This window comes from Gekko japonicus, unplaced genomic scaffold (genome assembly GCF_001447785.1).
Source record: "Gekko japonicus isolate JY-2015 unplaced genomic scaffold, Gekko_japonicus_V1.1 scaffold2472, whole genome shotgun sequence".
NCBI lineage: Eukaryota > Metazoa > Chordata > Lepidosauria > Squamata > Gekkonidae > Gekko > Gekko japonicus.
In genome coordinates, this window is record NW_015171577.1 from 189,416 (window position 1) to 206,185 (window position 16,770).

Here is a 16,770-nt window from a genome sequence, read left to right on the forward strand (position 1 = left end):
CCTTGGGTTTAGGGCATCTCACTATTCACATAGAAATGAATACATAAATATTGATGTCCATCTAAACGTACCTAACGATTATTTGCCGTCAAGTCACAGCTGACTTATGGCAACCCCTGTTGGGGTTTTCAAAGCAAGAGATGTTCAGAGGTGGTTTGTCATTGCCTGCCTCTGCATTGCAACCCTGGTATTTCTTGGAGGTCTCCCATCCAAGTAGTAACCAGGGCTGACCCTGCTTAGCTTCTGAGATCTCATGAGATCAGGCTATCCTGGGCTGTCCAGGTCAGGGCATATACCTATATATATAAACAGCTACACTTGAGAACTTTCACCAACAATGTACTTAGGAAGTGGAATGCATGGAGGAGAATAGTTCTGGATTCACTTGCAAAATATAACAAAGAAGATCTCCCCCTTTTCGTGGCTTTTTGGACCTCAAGTTAGTCAGGACCTGGAAAAAGTAGGAGCATAGCCTGTCAGGAACCTGAGCCCAGCCAGTAAGCATCCCTTGCTCCATTCGCCCTGCCCTCCAGCTAGGCTATCAGCCAACCTACTGGTCTGGCTCAGGAGAGGAGGAAGGAGATAATGGGCTATATATCAATTAAATCAGTAGGTCACACAAGAGAATCATTTGCTCTGCCGAGGGGAAAAGTCCCAACAAATAACATTATACTTAGTGCAAGGGTTACATTTCTGCTGATTCATGTTCATGTTTTATCGGGCATGCTCATGTCACATGGGGCTGGCCAGGGATGCTGGCCTTTGCTGCCACCTCACATCTGTTGGAAATGTGGGACTTGCAAGGTCTAGATTCCAGTCAGTATAGGGTTAATCTGCTTTTCAGAGCCAATGGGAAGATAGCCTGGGGAAATCTAAGTCTGTTTACTAGCAATCATTGGTTCAGGTGTTCAGGTGCCTTTTTTAGGGGCCAAGAAGAAGAAGAAACTCCATTTGTGTGTGACCATGTGTTTGTAGATGTAGGGATCTAAAGAGGTAGCTCTAGATATCTCTTTTGTAGCTTTCCATGTGAATCCTTCCCTAAGAAATAAATCTTTTTCATAGACAGCAAGGTCTCCTTCTCCAGTGAAGCAAAGATCCATTGGAAACTCTATTTAAGTATTTTTGCCTGTTTCCCCAACAACATCAACAGATAATGTTCCTTGCAGAACACCAAACATGCACGCCTGCAGGTGCACGATGCAGAGGAAGGTTGGTACAGGCGGGTGAGATGAAATTTTGGGACAGCTTATCTGCCATTGTGAATTTTCTCATTAAAGAGCCATGATGCCTTTCATGATACGGCAGGGTTCTTGAGCACACTGCTTGGAAAATACTGGGCCAGAGATTAACTATGAAGCTCTAATGAGCTTTTTCGGCTTATCTGATTCGGCACCTTTCCGTTGTCCATAACCAAAATGCGGTCGCTTTCGAGGACGGTGTTTATTCGGTGAGCGATGGTCAGGACCGTGCAGTCCTTGAAAGCTTCTTGGATGGTCTGCTGAATCTGCGTGTCAGTCTCAGAATCGATGGAAGCTGTGGCCTCATCCAGAAGTATGATCTAGAAGAAGAAGGAGAAGAAGAGATTGGATTTATACCCTGCCCTTCACTACCTGAAGGAGTCCCAGAGCAGTTTACAATCTCCTTTCCTTTCCCCTCCCCACAACAGACACCCTGTGAGGTAGGCGGGGCTGAGAGAGCTCTGAGGGAACTGCTCCTGAGAGAACAGCTCTGAGAGTACTTGTGACTGACCCAAGGTCACACCAGCAGCTGCATGTGGGGGAGTGCGGAATCCAATCCGGTTCTTCCAGATTAGAATCCGCGCTCCTAACCACTATACCAAACTGGCTGTAAGAGGAGCAGGGCTCACGTAAACAATCTAGAGAAGACCTCGAGAGGGCAGCAGGGAAACAGGGCAAGATACATTAAGGCAAGATGCGTATTTCTGCATACAGAAGTCACAGGGGCCAAGCCGTAGCTGACTCCTCCCCACACAACCTGTGGAGGGGAATCTTACACATGTAGAGGCTATGCAGATGTCTATGCTATAGAAACTGGAAACATACAACCGATCTCAGCTTCCTAATACAGGTATTAGTCATGTTGAAAATGACATTCAATGCAGGGCTCTTTTTGTAGAAAAAGCCCAGCAGGAACTCATTAGCATAATAGGCCACACCCCTGACAGCACAGCTCATTAGCACATTAGGCCGCACCCCCATGTTACCAGAAGTGTGGTTATCCAGCCACACCCACCTTTTGCTTGTTATTCTGTTTACCTTGTTTGTTGTCAAAACCCAGGGCCTTTTTGTGTAGCAGGAACTCCTTTGCATGTTAGGCCACACACCCCTAATGTAGCCAATCCTAATGAGTTTCTGCTGTTGGGTTTGGCCTATTATGCGAATGAGTTCCTGCTGGGCGTGGCCAACTTGGGAGCCAGCCGGCACTCCGTTCCTGTGTGTTCCTGCCCAAAAATAGCCCTGCATCTATGTATGACCTTTGCAGATGAGAGAAGGCATTTCAACCAGTCCACACTTTCCCACACTTGCATTCACGTGGTGCCCTGTTTTTCCCCTTAGATAACATTGCTTGAGTAGGTGGAAAGAAGAGGGGTAGCTGGGGATAGAGTAAGGGTACAGAAACCTCTTATTCCCTGTAATGGCTGATAATAGAGGAGGGGTACAGAAGGCTCTCATTCCCTGCAGTGGTTGGGGATAGAGTAAGGGTACAGAAACCTCTTGTTCCCTGTAATGGCTGAGAACAGAATAGGGGCACAGAAGCCTCTTGTTTTGAGTAATGACTAAGAATAGAGGAGGGATACAGAAGCCTCTCACTCCCTGTGAAAGCTGAGAAGAGGGATGCACAAGCTTCTGGTTCCTGTAATGGCTGGGGATAGAGGAGGGGCACAGAAGCCTCTTATTGCCTGTAGTGGTGGCACTAGTGCCTGAATATGGGCTAGGGTTGCCATCTTTGGCTTGGGAAATTCCTGGAGATTTGGTGCCAGTGCACGGGGAGGGGAAGATGCTCAGCGAGGATGTGATGCTATGGAGTCTGCATTCTGGGGGAACCGATTTCTATAGTGTGAAGATCAACGGCAATTCTGGGAGAACACCAGGCTCCACCTGGGGGTAGACAACCCTGCTCTGTGCCCATGCACATGAACTTTGTAGAGGATGGAAAAACAAGTCTATGTAATGTCCTATGGGAGTCTCCTTCCATGTGGACACAGTTCACCCAGGTCACTGCATTAAGCCCTTTTCTTTTAAAATATAGCTTGCCTTTCAACCTCGAAAGGGGAAATCAGTTTTAGGTTTCAAACTGTGTTTCTTTGGGAGGGAAGCTGTAAAATGTTGTTTCCCGCTTTGGAATTATTTGTGCATCAAACTGTGACTCCGAGAAGAATGTGCTGAGAGCCCCAACCGGTTATCCCTGAGCGACTCTTTAAATGAACAAATATTTGGATTCATTATTAACCAGCACTGATCAGCCTGACATTTTCCAAGAAAGGGGTGTGTGGGTGTGTGCAAAGGACCAAGCGTGCCGGTCATCTAAACAACAGCACCATCTTCCTTTTCAGTAGAGAACAACATCTCAGGGAGTAGCATTCGTGCGAATGGAAGAAAGATCCCTGGTCCTACGAGAAAAGTGTGAAAAATGGCTGTACATATTTTAACAGATGCAGGATGATGGTGTATCAATTTCTTTAATACACTTATCAAATGCATTGCAGTATGCGTGAAATATGCCTCAATGCATTCATCTTGCTCCACAGTTGTGCCACAAACACATGAACGCATGAAGCTGCCCAACACTGAATCAGGCCATCAGGCTATCAAAGTCAGTATTTTCAACTCAGACTGGCAGCAGCTCTCCAGGGTCTCAGGCAGAGGTCTTTCACATCACCTGCCTGGTCCTTTTTAACTGGAGGTGGTGGGGATTGAACCTGGGACCTTCTGTGTGCCAAGCAGAGGCTCTGTTTCTGAGCCATGGTCCCTCCCCTGAATGGAATTCTCACATGTAGCTGCCTTCTACTGAATCAGACCACTGGTCCATCAAGGTCAGTATTGTCTACTCAGGCCCTGTTCATATGAGCTATTTGGGCCGGGAGAAGGACGGATCAGGGCCGAAGCAAACGGGCCCGATCCCACAGCAACATCTGGGGAACGTCGTGTTACCGTCTCCGATCCGTCCCATCCCGCCCTTACAGCGCACCAAAAAAGAACCACCTACCTGGGTGGTTCTTTTGATTGGGCCGCGGTAAGTGCGGCCGTGGGATTGCTGGCGCGTCCTTGCGCCGGCGCATCCCCAGCTCCTGGACGAACTGCGCATGTGTGAGCATGCGCAGTTCGCCAGGCTCCCCTTTGCACCGTCGCTTTCTCCCCGGCATCTGATCGTGCCGGGGAGCGATGGCGCCACAGCTGGGGGGATCCGTGAGATCACGCCGCGGCGTGTCAACTTTGATGCGGCTCGAATTAGCCGCAGTTCGACCATCGTTTTCCCTGCCGTGTGGCAGGGACCTCAGACTGGCAGATGCTCTCCAGGGTCTCAGGTGAAGGTCTTTCACATCACCTACTACCCAGTCCTTTCAACTGGAGATGCTAGGGATTGAACTTGGGACCTTCTGCATGCCAAGCAGATGCTCTACCACTGAGCCACAGCCGCAGTTCCATCAGGCTTGTGAGAGGACCTGAAGCAGTACAAGAAAACAAAGCAAGCTGATCCACAGAAGAGAGATGATTAGGGCATCTCAGCGGGATAAAAGAGGGAAAAAAGTGGTCCAAGGCAGCAAAATTGCCTCCCCCACAGGCGTGTGTAACTTTACACAGAAGGGAGATTTCCACTAGGCAGGCAATCACTGTAATGGAAACTAAAGGTGAAGGGTGCCATCAAATCACATCCGATTCATAATGGCCCCATCAAGTTCCACCTCAAGGGGTTTTCAAAGCAAGAGATAAATACATGAACATGCCTGAATCAGACCCTTGGTCCATCAAGGCCAATGTTATCTACTTGGACTGACAACAACTCTCCAGGGTCTCAGGCTGAGGTCTTTCACATCACCTACTGCCTGGCCCTTTTTAACTAGAGGTGCCAGGGATTGAACCTAGGACCTTCTGCATGCCAAGCAGAGGCTCTACCACTGAGCCATGGCCCTCTCAATGAGCAGAGGTGGTTTGCCATTGCCTTCCTCTGCAGAGCCTTGGTGGTCACTCATCCAAGTACTCTCCCTGCTTAGCTTCCAAGCTCTGATGAGATCAGGCTAGCCTGGGCTATTAAGGATGCTGTACCAGGAATGACGTCCTTGACAACCACGACGGTATAATCACTGACCTCGAGCCAGACATCCTGGAATGTGAAGTTAAATGGGCCTTAGAAAGCATTACTAACAACAAAGCTAGTGGAGGTGATGGTATCCCAGCTGAGCTATTCAAAGTCTTAAAAGATGATGCTGTTAAAGTGCTGCACTCAATTTGCCAGCAAATTTGGAAAACACAACAGTGGCCACAGGATTGGAAAAGGTCAGTATACATTCCAATCCCAAAGAAGGGCAATGCCAAGGTATGTTCAAACTATCGCACAATTGCACTCATATCACATGCTAGCAAGGTCATGCTCAAGATCCTACAAGCTAGGCTTCAACAATACGTGGATAGAGAACTGCCAGGCTGCGAGAGTTGGACTATAAGGAAGGCCGAGCACTGAAGAATAGATTCTTTTGAACTATGGTGCTGGAGAGGACTCTTGAGAGTCCCTTGGACTGCAAGAAGATGAAATCAGTCAATCCTAAAAGAAATCGACCCTGACTGTTCCCTGGAAGGCCAGATAATGAAACTGAAGCTCAAATACTTTGGCCACCCAATGAGAAGGCAGCACTCACTGGAGAAGACCCTGATGCTGGGAAAGATTGAAAGTCAAAGAAGACGGGGACGACAAAGGATGAGATGGTTAGACAATGTCATAGATGCAACGAACATGAAATTGAGCAAACTTCAGAGGACGGCGGAAGACAGGAAGGCCTGGCGTGAACTGGTCCATGGGGTCGCAAAGAGTCGGACTCGACTGTGCGACTGAACAAGAACAACAACAACCAGGAATGCTCATAACTAAAATCCTGATGAGGCCAAGTGGGATTTACAGATATGTGACTCACCAGCATCAGGACAATGAGTCATATCATACTGTGATGACTCAGAGTGATAGTCTGTCTACCTAAATGTGCCTGTATTCAGAGACACAGAGGATAAAAGAAAATGGTTTCGAATCCTATTTGGGGGTCTTTCATGACACTGCTGTGGGATTGGATAACACACAGGAGTCCATTTTAACACCCTTTGGCACCCAACAGGGGGCAAAATCCTTCTTTCCACTTGACAAGATGATATGGGCTGAAATAGATGGCCAAGTGTGACTTGCAAGGTCTAGATTCCAGTCAGTATAGGGTTAGATAGTATAGATGGCCAAGTTATCCATGGTGAAAGACTTTACCTCGGGGTAATCTAGGCATCAGTATGGGTTCAGAACCAAACTAGACTTTGCAGCATCCGTGGGTCTAACACATGGACACCAACACCTTTTTAAGGAACCCGGCCATTTGAAAATGCCTAACAGGTCTGATCCTGATTAGACCCGTAGCACGGCAGAACCAGGCAATCTTGTCCCCCTCCCCCCCAGGCCAAATTCTTCTCTAAAATGATGCCAGTCAAGCCCAATCTCAACAGATCTTGGAAGCTAAGCAGGGCCGACTCTGACAAGTGCTTGGATGGGAGACCTCCTTGGAATACCAGAAGTGGGAAGTGGGGGCAGGCTTTATTCAGCCACCTCCCTGAATATACTCCAGGCCACCAGTAGAGGTCAGTCACCAGGGGTCACCACGACTTCCAAGTGCATCCACGCTCATATGCACACATACAAAAACACATACATGCACATATGAAAAATAGTAAAGGTAAAGGTTTCCCTTGCTCAAAAGCTAGTTGAATCTGACTCTGGGGGTTGGTGCTCATCTCCGCCTCCAAGCCGAAGAGCCAGCGCTGTCCAAAGACTTCTCCGTGGTCACGTAGAATGACTAGACACCGAGGCACATGGAACGCTGTTACCTTCCCACTGAAGCGGTACCTATTTATCTACTTGCAATTTCTTGCTTTCAAACTGCTAGGTTGGCAGGAGCTGAGGCCAGAGACGGGAGCTCACTCCTTCACGCGACACTCGGGTCTCGAACTGCCAAACGACAGACCTTCCAGTCTCCAGCTCAGCATCTTAACCCCTGAGCCACTACGACTCATGTGAAAAATACCCACCCACCCCAATAAAATAAAACGATGCTGGCATGGATGCCATGGACCCGATTGACACAAAACATTGATGGCACTGCGTCTTCAAATCCAGATCCATCCTAATCACATCAAAGATCTGCCAGGGTGCAATTGAATGTGCCAAAGGAGAGTACAGGTGGTATCACCTTTCCACTCCTACCTGCCGCTCTCGCCCCTGCAGCCTGTCCCTGAGGACTCTGCCCCCTTGAGGCAGGCTTCGATGCCAGAAGTCAGCTGGGAGGCAGAAAAAGTGCCTGGGGGAAGGAGCTGCAGAAGGAAAGGGGTTGGAGAGAAGGAGCGGCAGGGGTCGTTTCGTAGAAAAAGAGCTAGGGGAACTCATTAGCATAACTCATTAGCATGTGCCACACCCCCTGACATCACCGGAAGTGTGTCATAAGGCCACACCCCCTGGCATCACCGGACGTGTGTCATAAGGCCACACACCCCGCCCCCAACAGTCCCGGACGCCGCCGGCGGCCTTGCAGCTCCACTGCCGAGCCCCATGAGGGGCCCGGCGGTGGACCTGCAAGACCGGCGGGAGTACAAGGAAGCCCCGCGAAGGCCCTCCCTGGCCCCAGGCAGGCAGGGGTGGGGAGAGGCGGGGAGGAAGCAACTTACCCTCCCTCTTCTCCTGCCTCCTCCTGGCTGAATGAGGGCCGGAAGCGGGGCGGCCGGAAGCAGGGGGCGGGGCTTCATCATGTGCCCCGCCCCCCACACCTCACCCGGGGGAACTGCGTTCCCCCGCGATCCCCCCCGAAATGACCTCTGCTGAGGTCCCTCCCCATCCCAAACACCACCCTCCCCAGGCACCACCCCCCAAAATCTCCAGGTAGGTATCAGAGATTAGCTAAAACATTCAAAAATATGTTGTTGTAATACCCTCTTGGGAGGGAAGGCAGCATTGTATAGCCTGTTCTCATCAGATCTTGGAAGCTAAGCAGGGTCAGTACTTGGAAGGGAGACCACCAAGGGGTACTCTGCTTCTCACTTGCCTTGAAAGCCCCTTGCTGGGGTCACTGTAAGTCCCCCGCGACTTCACAGCACTTTACACATGCAATGCCCTCCTAGGAATTTATTTTATGTCTGTTTAGAACATTTTTATGCTCCCTCTCCAGGAACCTGCTTGAGATGTATAACGAAAAATATGTTAATTATATCGATATGCCTATCTTGCATAACCCTGTTGTTAATGAGTTAATGAAAAAATTGAATAAAACTGATTTGGAAAATAAATAAATAAATTGTATCCCATTCTGACATGACACGCAGCGGTCACTGTCACTGGGCCATTGCACAGAGAAAGGCCTCTCCGAACATCTGCCGGCCACGATCCTTGCACAGGAAGAGTGAGGCATGCACCCGAGTGTTTTTGTACATGGGAAGCGTGAGCCATGCTACGGAGGCATCGGTTATGCCGGTGCTAATGGCCCTCTTGCGCAGCCATCATACGAACAGCCAAACAGGCAGACGGCGCGGTCCACACGGGACCCTCCTTTGTATTCAGCACCAATCCTTGCCAGGCTGTTTCAAAACTCACTCTGGAATTCCGAAGGAGCGCTCTCGCCATGCAGAGTAGCTGCCGTTCCCCCACGGAGAAATTTTCTCCGTTATGTTAATTATACATATATGCCCATCTTGCATAACCCTGTTGTTAATGAGTTAATGAAAAAATTGAATAAAACTGATTTGGGGAAAAAATAAATAAATTGTATCCCGTTCTGACATGACACGCAGCGGTCACTTTCACTGGGCTGTTGCACAGAGAAAGGCCTCTCCGAACATCTGCCGGCCACGATCCTTGCACAGGAAGAGTGAGGGATGCGCCTGGGTGTTTTTGCACACGGGAAGCGTGAGCCATGCTACGGAGGCATCGGTTACGCCAGTGCTAATGGGCCTCTTGCGCAGCCATCATACGAACAGCCAAACGGGCAGACGGCGCGGTCCACATGGGACCCTCCTTTGTATTCCGCACCGATCCTTGCCAGGCTGTTTCAAAACTCACTCTGGAATTCCGAAGGAGCGCTCTCGCCATGCAGAGTAGCTGCCGTTCCCCCACGGAGAAATTTTCTCCGTTCTCAACAACTTCTGCCTGAAGCTTTCCTGGCAGTTTGGAAACCTGAAAAGAAACAGATGCGTTCTGTTATTGGCTGCAATCACATTACTGCATTTGGCCACCCCCATGCCCCCAAATGCCTGCCTGCCTGCCAGCCAGATCTTGGCACATGATTTCTTGATCCGTTCTTCCTTCAGCCAGTTCCTGTCCTTCATTTTGCCAAACTTTCCAACAGCTTCTGATGCTCTCCCCCTTTGTATACATGCATTCATTTAAACTTAACTCAGGAAACTGGCTTGTTGTGGGGAAGAGGGAACAGTTTAAAACCCCCTCCTGTAGCACTAGGGACCTGGTTTGATTCTTCCCTCTCAGCTGCTTTGAATGTAAAATAAATTACAAGGGAGACAATCAGGGGTCATTTCCTGCAGAGGTGCACAGGAGCGGAGCTCCAGCAGTAAAGAGCCCAGGGGGCAGGCACATGCAACAAGCCCCACCCCCTGCTCCCAACAGCCCCAGGCCACAAGGCGCAAGAAGCAGCCAAGTAAGTTGCAGAGCACCCCCCCCAGCTAGCAATCCAAAAGAGTCCAGTGGCACCTTTAAGGCCAAGGTTTATCCAGGTAAAAGCTCTCCCTCCTCTGTGAGGTGACATATGCAAATAAGCTATGCTAATGAGTTATGCTAATAAGTTCCTGCACCTCTTTTTCTACGAAATGACTCCTGGAGACACTGACCACAGAACCCGTATGCTACACTGGCCTGGGCCCAAAGGGAGTTTCCCCACACTGGCCCCAATCTCTCACCCTTGAGAAAAAGAGGAACAGGGAGGGAAAAAATGGTCTCCGTAGTGATGCCGTAGAAGCTTCTCCGAGGGTCTATGGTCTTTACCACAGAGCTTGGGAAAATTCCTAGAGCATCACCCAGAAGTGATGTCACATCCGCCCTAAACTCCACCCTCCTCAGAAACACCCCCCAAATCTCCCAGCATTTATCTAGGCAGTGTTAAGAATCCTATCAGGTCCAGACCAGCTTGACCTTCTTCTTCTTCTTCTTCTTCTTCTTCTTCTTCTTCTTCTTCTTCTTCTTCTTCTTCTTCTTCTTCTTCTTCTTCTTCTTCTTCCTTCTTCCTTCTTCCTTCTTCCTTCTTCCTTCTTCCTTCTTCCTTCTTCCTTCTTCCTTCTTCCTTCTTCCTTCTTCCTTCTTCCTTCTTCCTTCTTCCTTCTTCCTTCTTCCTTCTTCCTTCTTCCTTCTTCCTTCTTCCTTCTTCCTTCTTCCTTCTTCCTTCTTCTTCCTTCTTCCTTCTTCTTCTTCTTCCTTCTTCTTCTTCTTCCTTCTTCTTCCTCTTCTTCCTCTTCTTCCTCTTCCTCTTCCTCCTCTTCTTCTTCTTCTTCTTCTTCCTACCCCGACCTCCCAGCCACGATATCATATTTGGCACTCCCTGACCCCCACCTGCTGAGCTCCCCCTTTGCAGCGTGGGCGTAGTCCCCTTATATCCAAAGGTCACAGCCTGCCCCTCTGAATGCTTTACTAATCTTTAAAATCTACCATATGCTACGATCATCAATTATTCCTGTCATTTAAAATAAAAAAAGAAAGGAACAATGGAAGGGAGATGTAATTAGCGAGCATTAATTGTTTAGAGATTTTAATGGGATGGAGTATTATAGTGCCACCGCATTATTCTTTGCCGCCGCTTCCGTCTATTGTGATTAATGACACGCAGTTAACCAAGAATCACAATGTTCGATGTATTGTCATTTTAAATCAAGTAAATAATAGAGAACGATGGGGTGGGGGGAAAGTATGGGGAACAGGGAAAAAGTAAACAACATACTGTGTTTTGCATAAACGTTCGGTCCAGAGCTTGCCAGATTTGATCATCTGTGTAATTGTTAAAAGGATCTAAGTTGTACCTGTAAGGCAAGAATTACAATGAAAGAATCACACTGTTCATTTTTGAAAGAAAAATAAAAAGCCCAAATTATTGTCTCCTGCAAAACAGTAATTCTAGTGGATGGTTCACTTGACTCCATTTTGGTGTTTCAGAAATCACGAGAGGCCTGCTTTCTTGTGACCCACCAGAAATGTCATCTCTGGCTGGCCAGTGATAGAAATAGACTAGATAGACTTGGATCGAATCTAGAAAGACAAGAGGGCTTTTCAGAAGTATATGATCTGGAAGCTGGAAGTATCTGGAAGCCATCAACCGTGCCTGTTGGGAGCACACATTATCCAGGATCCTCCCGATACACACAGTTAACATGTTCTCTGAATGGGACAACAAGCACCCTCAAAAATAAAGGAGTGTTGCAAGTCCTTTGAGGCAAGGAAGGGGTGTGGTGCATGGCCTCCAGGAGACCATTCCACGAAACTGTAGCGGCAGCAGAAAAACAACAATTTCAAAGGTCAAGTACAGGTGATACAGGGAAAGGGTGACTAGCAAGGAACCTAGAGCAGATTTATTTATTTATTTATTTATTGTATTTATACCCCGCCCTCCCCGCGAACGGGCTGTGGGGTTGCCAGGTCCCCTTGTCGCTCTGGTGGAGGGATTTGGGGGGGCATTCTGGGGATGGGTGGGGACACTGTGTGACATCCCCGATGTGATGATGTCACCTGGAAGTGACATCATCGTGTTGGGGATGTTGTGCATGGACACTCTGGTATTTGGGTGAAACTCTATGGGTTTTTTTTTTTTGCCCTCAAACCATAGAGTTCGCCCAGGCAAATTTAGGTCTATTGCTATTCATGGTATAGACATTTCCGTGACAGCTGAAGAATCATCCTAAGGAGTAGCTGTCCACAGGTGCCAGGTATCTTAATAAATGCTCGTGGAGTCAAAGATTTTACTTAAGAACAAACAAAATAAAACTGCTTCCTTGGCTGTTATGTCAACCAATTATAAAAAACAATGAGGATCCATCGAAATTAATCTTTTTTCTTTATCTACACAGATAAGAGCATTCTCAAACTATATTCGATACACAATTAACACTGACCTAACTCCTCTGAGCATAGTTATTATAACATTGTGTTGCCAAAAGAGTAAGAGCTAATTGTTCTTCTGAAACTAAAACCACCAGTCACGATTTGAAAAGCAAAACAGAGGCCCCATTCACACGCCAAATTTGCCGCGGGGGAGCCACGAATGCTGGGCGGATTTTCAGGGCGCGATCACACCGCACCATCTGGCAAGCATTGCGCACCTGTGGCCAACCCGTGGCGTGCCGCCAAAGCGACACGGTTAAAAAGTATCTCAACAAATGTACTAGCAAATGGTTTGCCATGGGCTGCTGACAGAATCGTTCCGTGTGATTACACCGGCGCGCGGCTTTCCTCCGGCTATCCTCCTTGACGCGCATGCGCTGACAGATGAAACCGCAGTGTGCCGCCGTCGCATCTGATCGCGTTCTGGAGGGTCTAATTGCACCGGTGCAAAGAGCCACACCTCCCCACCCCCGTGTTATCTGGCCCGTGTGACCGGGGCCAGAATTAAGTTGCTTGATAATCTATTGCTGCATCAATGGTAGGAATTTATTGCTGCAACAATTGTGGGATAACATAATACTTCTGGGTAATATACTTTGGGGGGAATTTGTCGCTTCTTCACAGCCTCTAGATCATATCCTTTTCAGGAAGGGACAGTTTCATTCACTTCCATAAAGGACCATGCTCATTTATGGCACAATATAGTCATAGTTAACAATGGGTGCCTTATGGCCTCGACTCCCTGGGCAAAATAGTGCTGGGAAGTCTCAGACTTGGAGTACAGCCTTTTTTAATACACACACACTCACACGTATATATACACAAACACCATTCGAGTGAGCAGCAAACTGATTCGTATCAGTGCAATATTGTCTCATAATTTTAGAAAAGAGAGAGGACCCTCAAAGAAGATGCATTCAAAGTCACACAGAGAGTCGTGCACGGTGGAAGTATCTGGATTGCAGTGGGAGTGGAGGAGGTTTCCTGCCGAAACAGTTTATGGGGTTGTAATGCATATCATAACCTGGCTGGCGTGATCTGGTCCATGGGGTCGCGAAGAGTCGGACTCGACTATGCGACTGAACAACAAATGCATATCAGCTCCTGTTGCAGTCTGGATCCTCATGGTGCAAGACTCCCTATTATCTTTAACTCGGCTGATTATTTATGATGTATTTATGTGCAGTGTTTGATGGGTCTGCAGAGGAAGGCAATCCCAAACCACCACTGTTTCTCAGTTGCCTTGAAAGCCCCTTCCTGGGGTCACCACTGGTCGGTTGCAATGCAGTGGCATGTACAGGATATCTGGCGGCTGGTTTAGAATCACTCCCTACGAATAAATGTTAGTCCTTTTAAGTCTACATTCCAGGGATGATGAACGAACATAGGAGAAGGGAGGAACCGCATCCTCCTCCCTCACACTTGATCTACAAGCACACATTGCCAAGTGTGCGTAGATTCTCTGTGTGTTCAACAGTTCACACAAAGGCACCTCTCTGTACCCCAGTTCCTGGTAATGGGGAAGAGACTCTATGTCTGTACACTTGCACGTTTAGGACTCTTATGCTCTTGTATGAAAATTAGCGTTACTGGTTATGTTTCATTTCTGCAGGAGAGGTTAATTTATAATTACAGCAACAGCTACCTTACTGTACCTACAAACAGAACGGGATCTTGAGGAATGATTGAAAGCTTTGTCCGGAGAGATTCCAAACTTATGGTGCAGATGTCAACCCCATCGATCAGGATGGTGCCGGCAGCGGGTTCTACGAGTCGAAACAGGGCCACTCCTAAGGATGATTTACCTGTCAGAGATGAGATGCATCATCAGTTATTACAAACAAACCCATGAGAAAAGATGCCGGGGCAAGAGGATGGCATCTGGGGTTCAAAGCCATTTTGTTTTGCTTTGGAAAAAAAGGGAAATGACAGACAATTCGAAGTTCCACTTAGTAGGCGAATTGCTAATTTTTGGCAAAGGTGCAGTAAAATCCATACAGGAAACGGTTGGGTGAGCATCATCACATTCAGGTCATGAGTACCCAACAGCTAGAGTTGACTTCAGTAGAACCTTAGAGACCAACAACATTTTCAGAGCATAAACGTTCGAGAGTCAAAGCTCCCTTCGTCAGATGACAACGTATGGTATCTCTAAGGTGGTGGTCCCTAAGGTGCTACCGAATCTAGCTGTTCGACTACAGACCAACACAGCTATCCTCTGAAAGCACCCAACTCTGTCCACGTTGCTTTAAAAAGGAATAATAACAATAACAATAATGATGATGATGATGATTATAATGATAATAATAATACTTTCCATTTATTAATCGCTTTCCCCAGTGGGCTCAAAGCGATGTACAGTTACTCAATATAGAGAAGGGACTAACAATGTTTGTAGGGGATAGGGAAGACAACATATATTCATTTTTAATTGCATGCGCCGTCACTGCCTGGTATAGACATCTTCTGGCTTGGCTCCGTCGTTTTCCGCACGGCTGCTTGCTGGCCAGGCTTCAGGACCTGTATGTCAATCGCTACACTGCCACCACCTGGCCGGAACATCCATTGCAGGGATTATTCCGTAGCCGAGAAGCTATTTCGCCTTCCAAGCCTCGACCAGGATGTCTGACTGTCAGCTAACACCCTCCCACAACGGAGATTGGCGTGCCCACCCTCTCTAAGGAGTGGTTCCCATTTTATCTACTCGCCGAAGCTTTCGAATCACTGGGTGGACGATGAGCTGGGGACAACAGGCTGGCTGCTCACACCAGCGCGGGGCTCGAACTGACACAGTTCGGATGTTAAGACAGTGGGATATACCCACTGTGCCACCGCTCCCCTTGATGGTTTCCATCAGACAGGAGTGGGTGAAGAGCCGATATGGCGCAGTGGCTAAAGTGGTCAAGGAGTTGTGGGAGACCTGGATTCAAATCCCTGCTCTGGCACTCCCCAAATCTCCCAGCATTTATCTAGGCAGTGTGATCCTGGGGGGGTGTCACTCTTTCTCAGCCTGATCTACTTCACGGGGTTGTGGGTACTAAAATAGGGGTGTGGTGAACTGGTGAGGTGGGGGCTCTGTTGCTGATTGTGGGATCCCAGCTACAGTGACCAGGATCTTCACGGGAAGACCGCAGCCTTGTATACATAACCCATCCACATGCTAAATGAATGCCCGCAGAGTGGAAGCATGCATGACTCTGGCTCCCTCTAAGCTGTGGAGTCTTGTGAGCAAAAATTCTACTTTGTGAGCTCCTGGCATTAAAGCTATGAGCGAGCGCTTTGGCTGCTGCATCAATTAGTTTGCTCTGGAGCCCTCCTTCCCGAGGTAAGACAACAAAGTGTGAGCTGGAGGCCAAAAAACTGTGAGCTGGCTCACACGGACTCAGCTATGAGCATCTTGTTCCTGCTCCCTGCCTTTGTTGTGAACACCAGCTATGCACACCTGCTCCCTCTCCGTGATTGGCAGTGTTCAGAAAGCGGACTTGCTGGTCGTGGGGAGGGAAGCTCAGACAAGGTCTCTGCACGCAGGCACCACAACCACGCAGAGGCAGAGGGGAAAGTCAGCACGATCACAATCAGTGTTCCCTTTTAAGCTGTGGAGTCTTGTGAGCAAAAATTCTACTTTGTGAGCTACTGGCATTAAAGTAATGAGCGAGCAATTTGGCGACTGCATCAATTAGGTTGCTCTGGAGCTGTCCTTCCTGAGCTAAGACAAAAGTCTGTGAGTCGGAGGCTAAAAAACTGTGAGCTAGCTCACACTAACTCAGCTTAGAGGGAACACTGATCACAACCAGGACAGTTCAGTGCATGGGCAGGTCGTGCACATAGGGCTTATGCGCACAAAGACAATCCCCTCTGCACACATGGGCCATGTCAGTCATTGACGTCAAGGGTTTCACTGGACGTGAAATAAATCAGAAAAACAGATGCAAAGTGGCTCACCGGAGCCCGTCCGGCCGACGATCCCGATTTTTTCTCGGCCCCGAATGCTCAGGTTTATGTCAGTGAGAACCAAGGGGCTGTTTTCTCTGTATTTCATGTGATATCCTTGAAACGTGATTTCTCCCTGGTCTGGCCAGCTTGGGGGAGGGCTGACAAGCTTGGCACCCTCCGGCTCCTCGGGAACGCAGTCCTGAAGGAAAGGGACGGACAAAAGGTAGCATTAATCTCCTGCCACGATACTGGGAGCCGGCATCGGTGAGGCAAATGTGGTGTGATCACGGAGGTCCCTGGGAAGTCTCTGTTTCAAATATTACCCATTTCATGCATTCACTAGGTAGCCAAAGGCAAGCCTCCGTCTCTCTCCCTCCACCCTTCCCACCTCTCACTTTCTCCCTGTCCCTTCCCCTCTGTTTCTCCCTCTTTCCATCTCCCTCTCCCTCCTCTCTCTTTCTTTCTCCCTCCCTCCCTCTCTATAACTCT

At 48.4% G+C, this 16,770-nt stretch overlaps 1 protein-coding gene across 1 annotated transcript in view; it reads right to left on the reverse strand.

Moving 5' to 3' along the window:
• The window catches only part of LOC107117653 (multidrug resistance-associated protein 9-like), a gene marked incomplete at its 5' end in the record, with an annotated part of 75,101 nt that overhangs the window by 2,195 nt on the left and 56,136 nt on the right, over positions 1–16,770 (reverse strand). Inside the window, 5 exons of the mRNA XM_015419810.1 lie at positions 1,394–1,558; positions 9,313–9,426; positions 11,195–11,273; positions 13,994–14,153; positions 16,291–16,480. Coding sequence (XP_015275296.1) covers positions 1,394–1,558; positions 9,313–9,426; positions 11,195–11,273; positions 13,994–14,153; positions 16,291–16,480 — 708 coding nt within the window. The remainder of the gene's footprint in view (positions 1–1,393; positions 1,559–9,312; positions 9,427–11,194; positions 11,274–13,993; positions 14,154–16,290; positions 16,481–16,770) is intronic.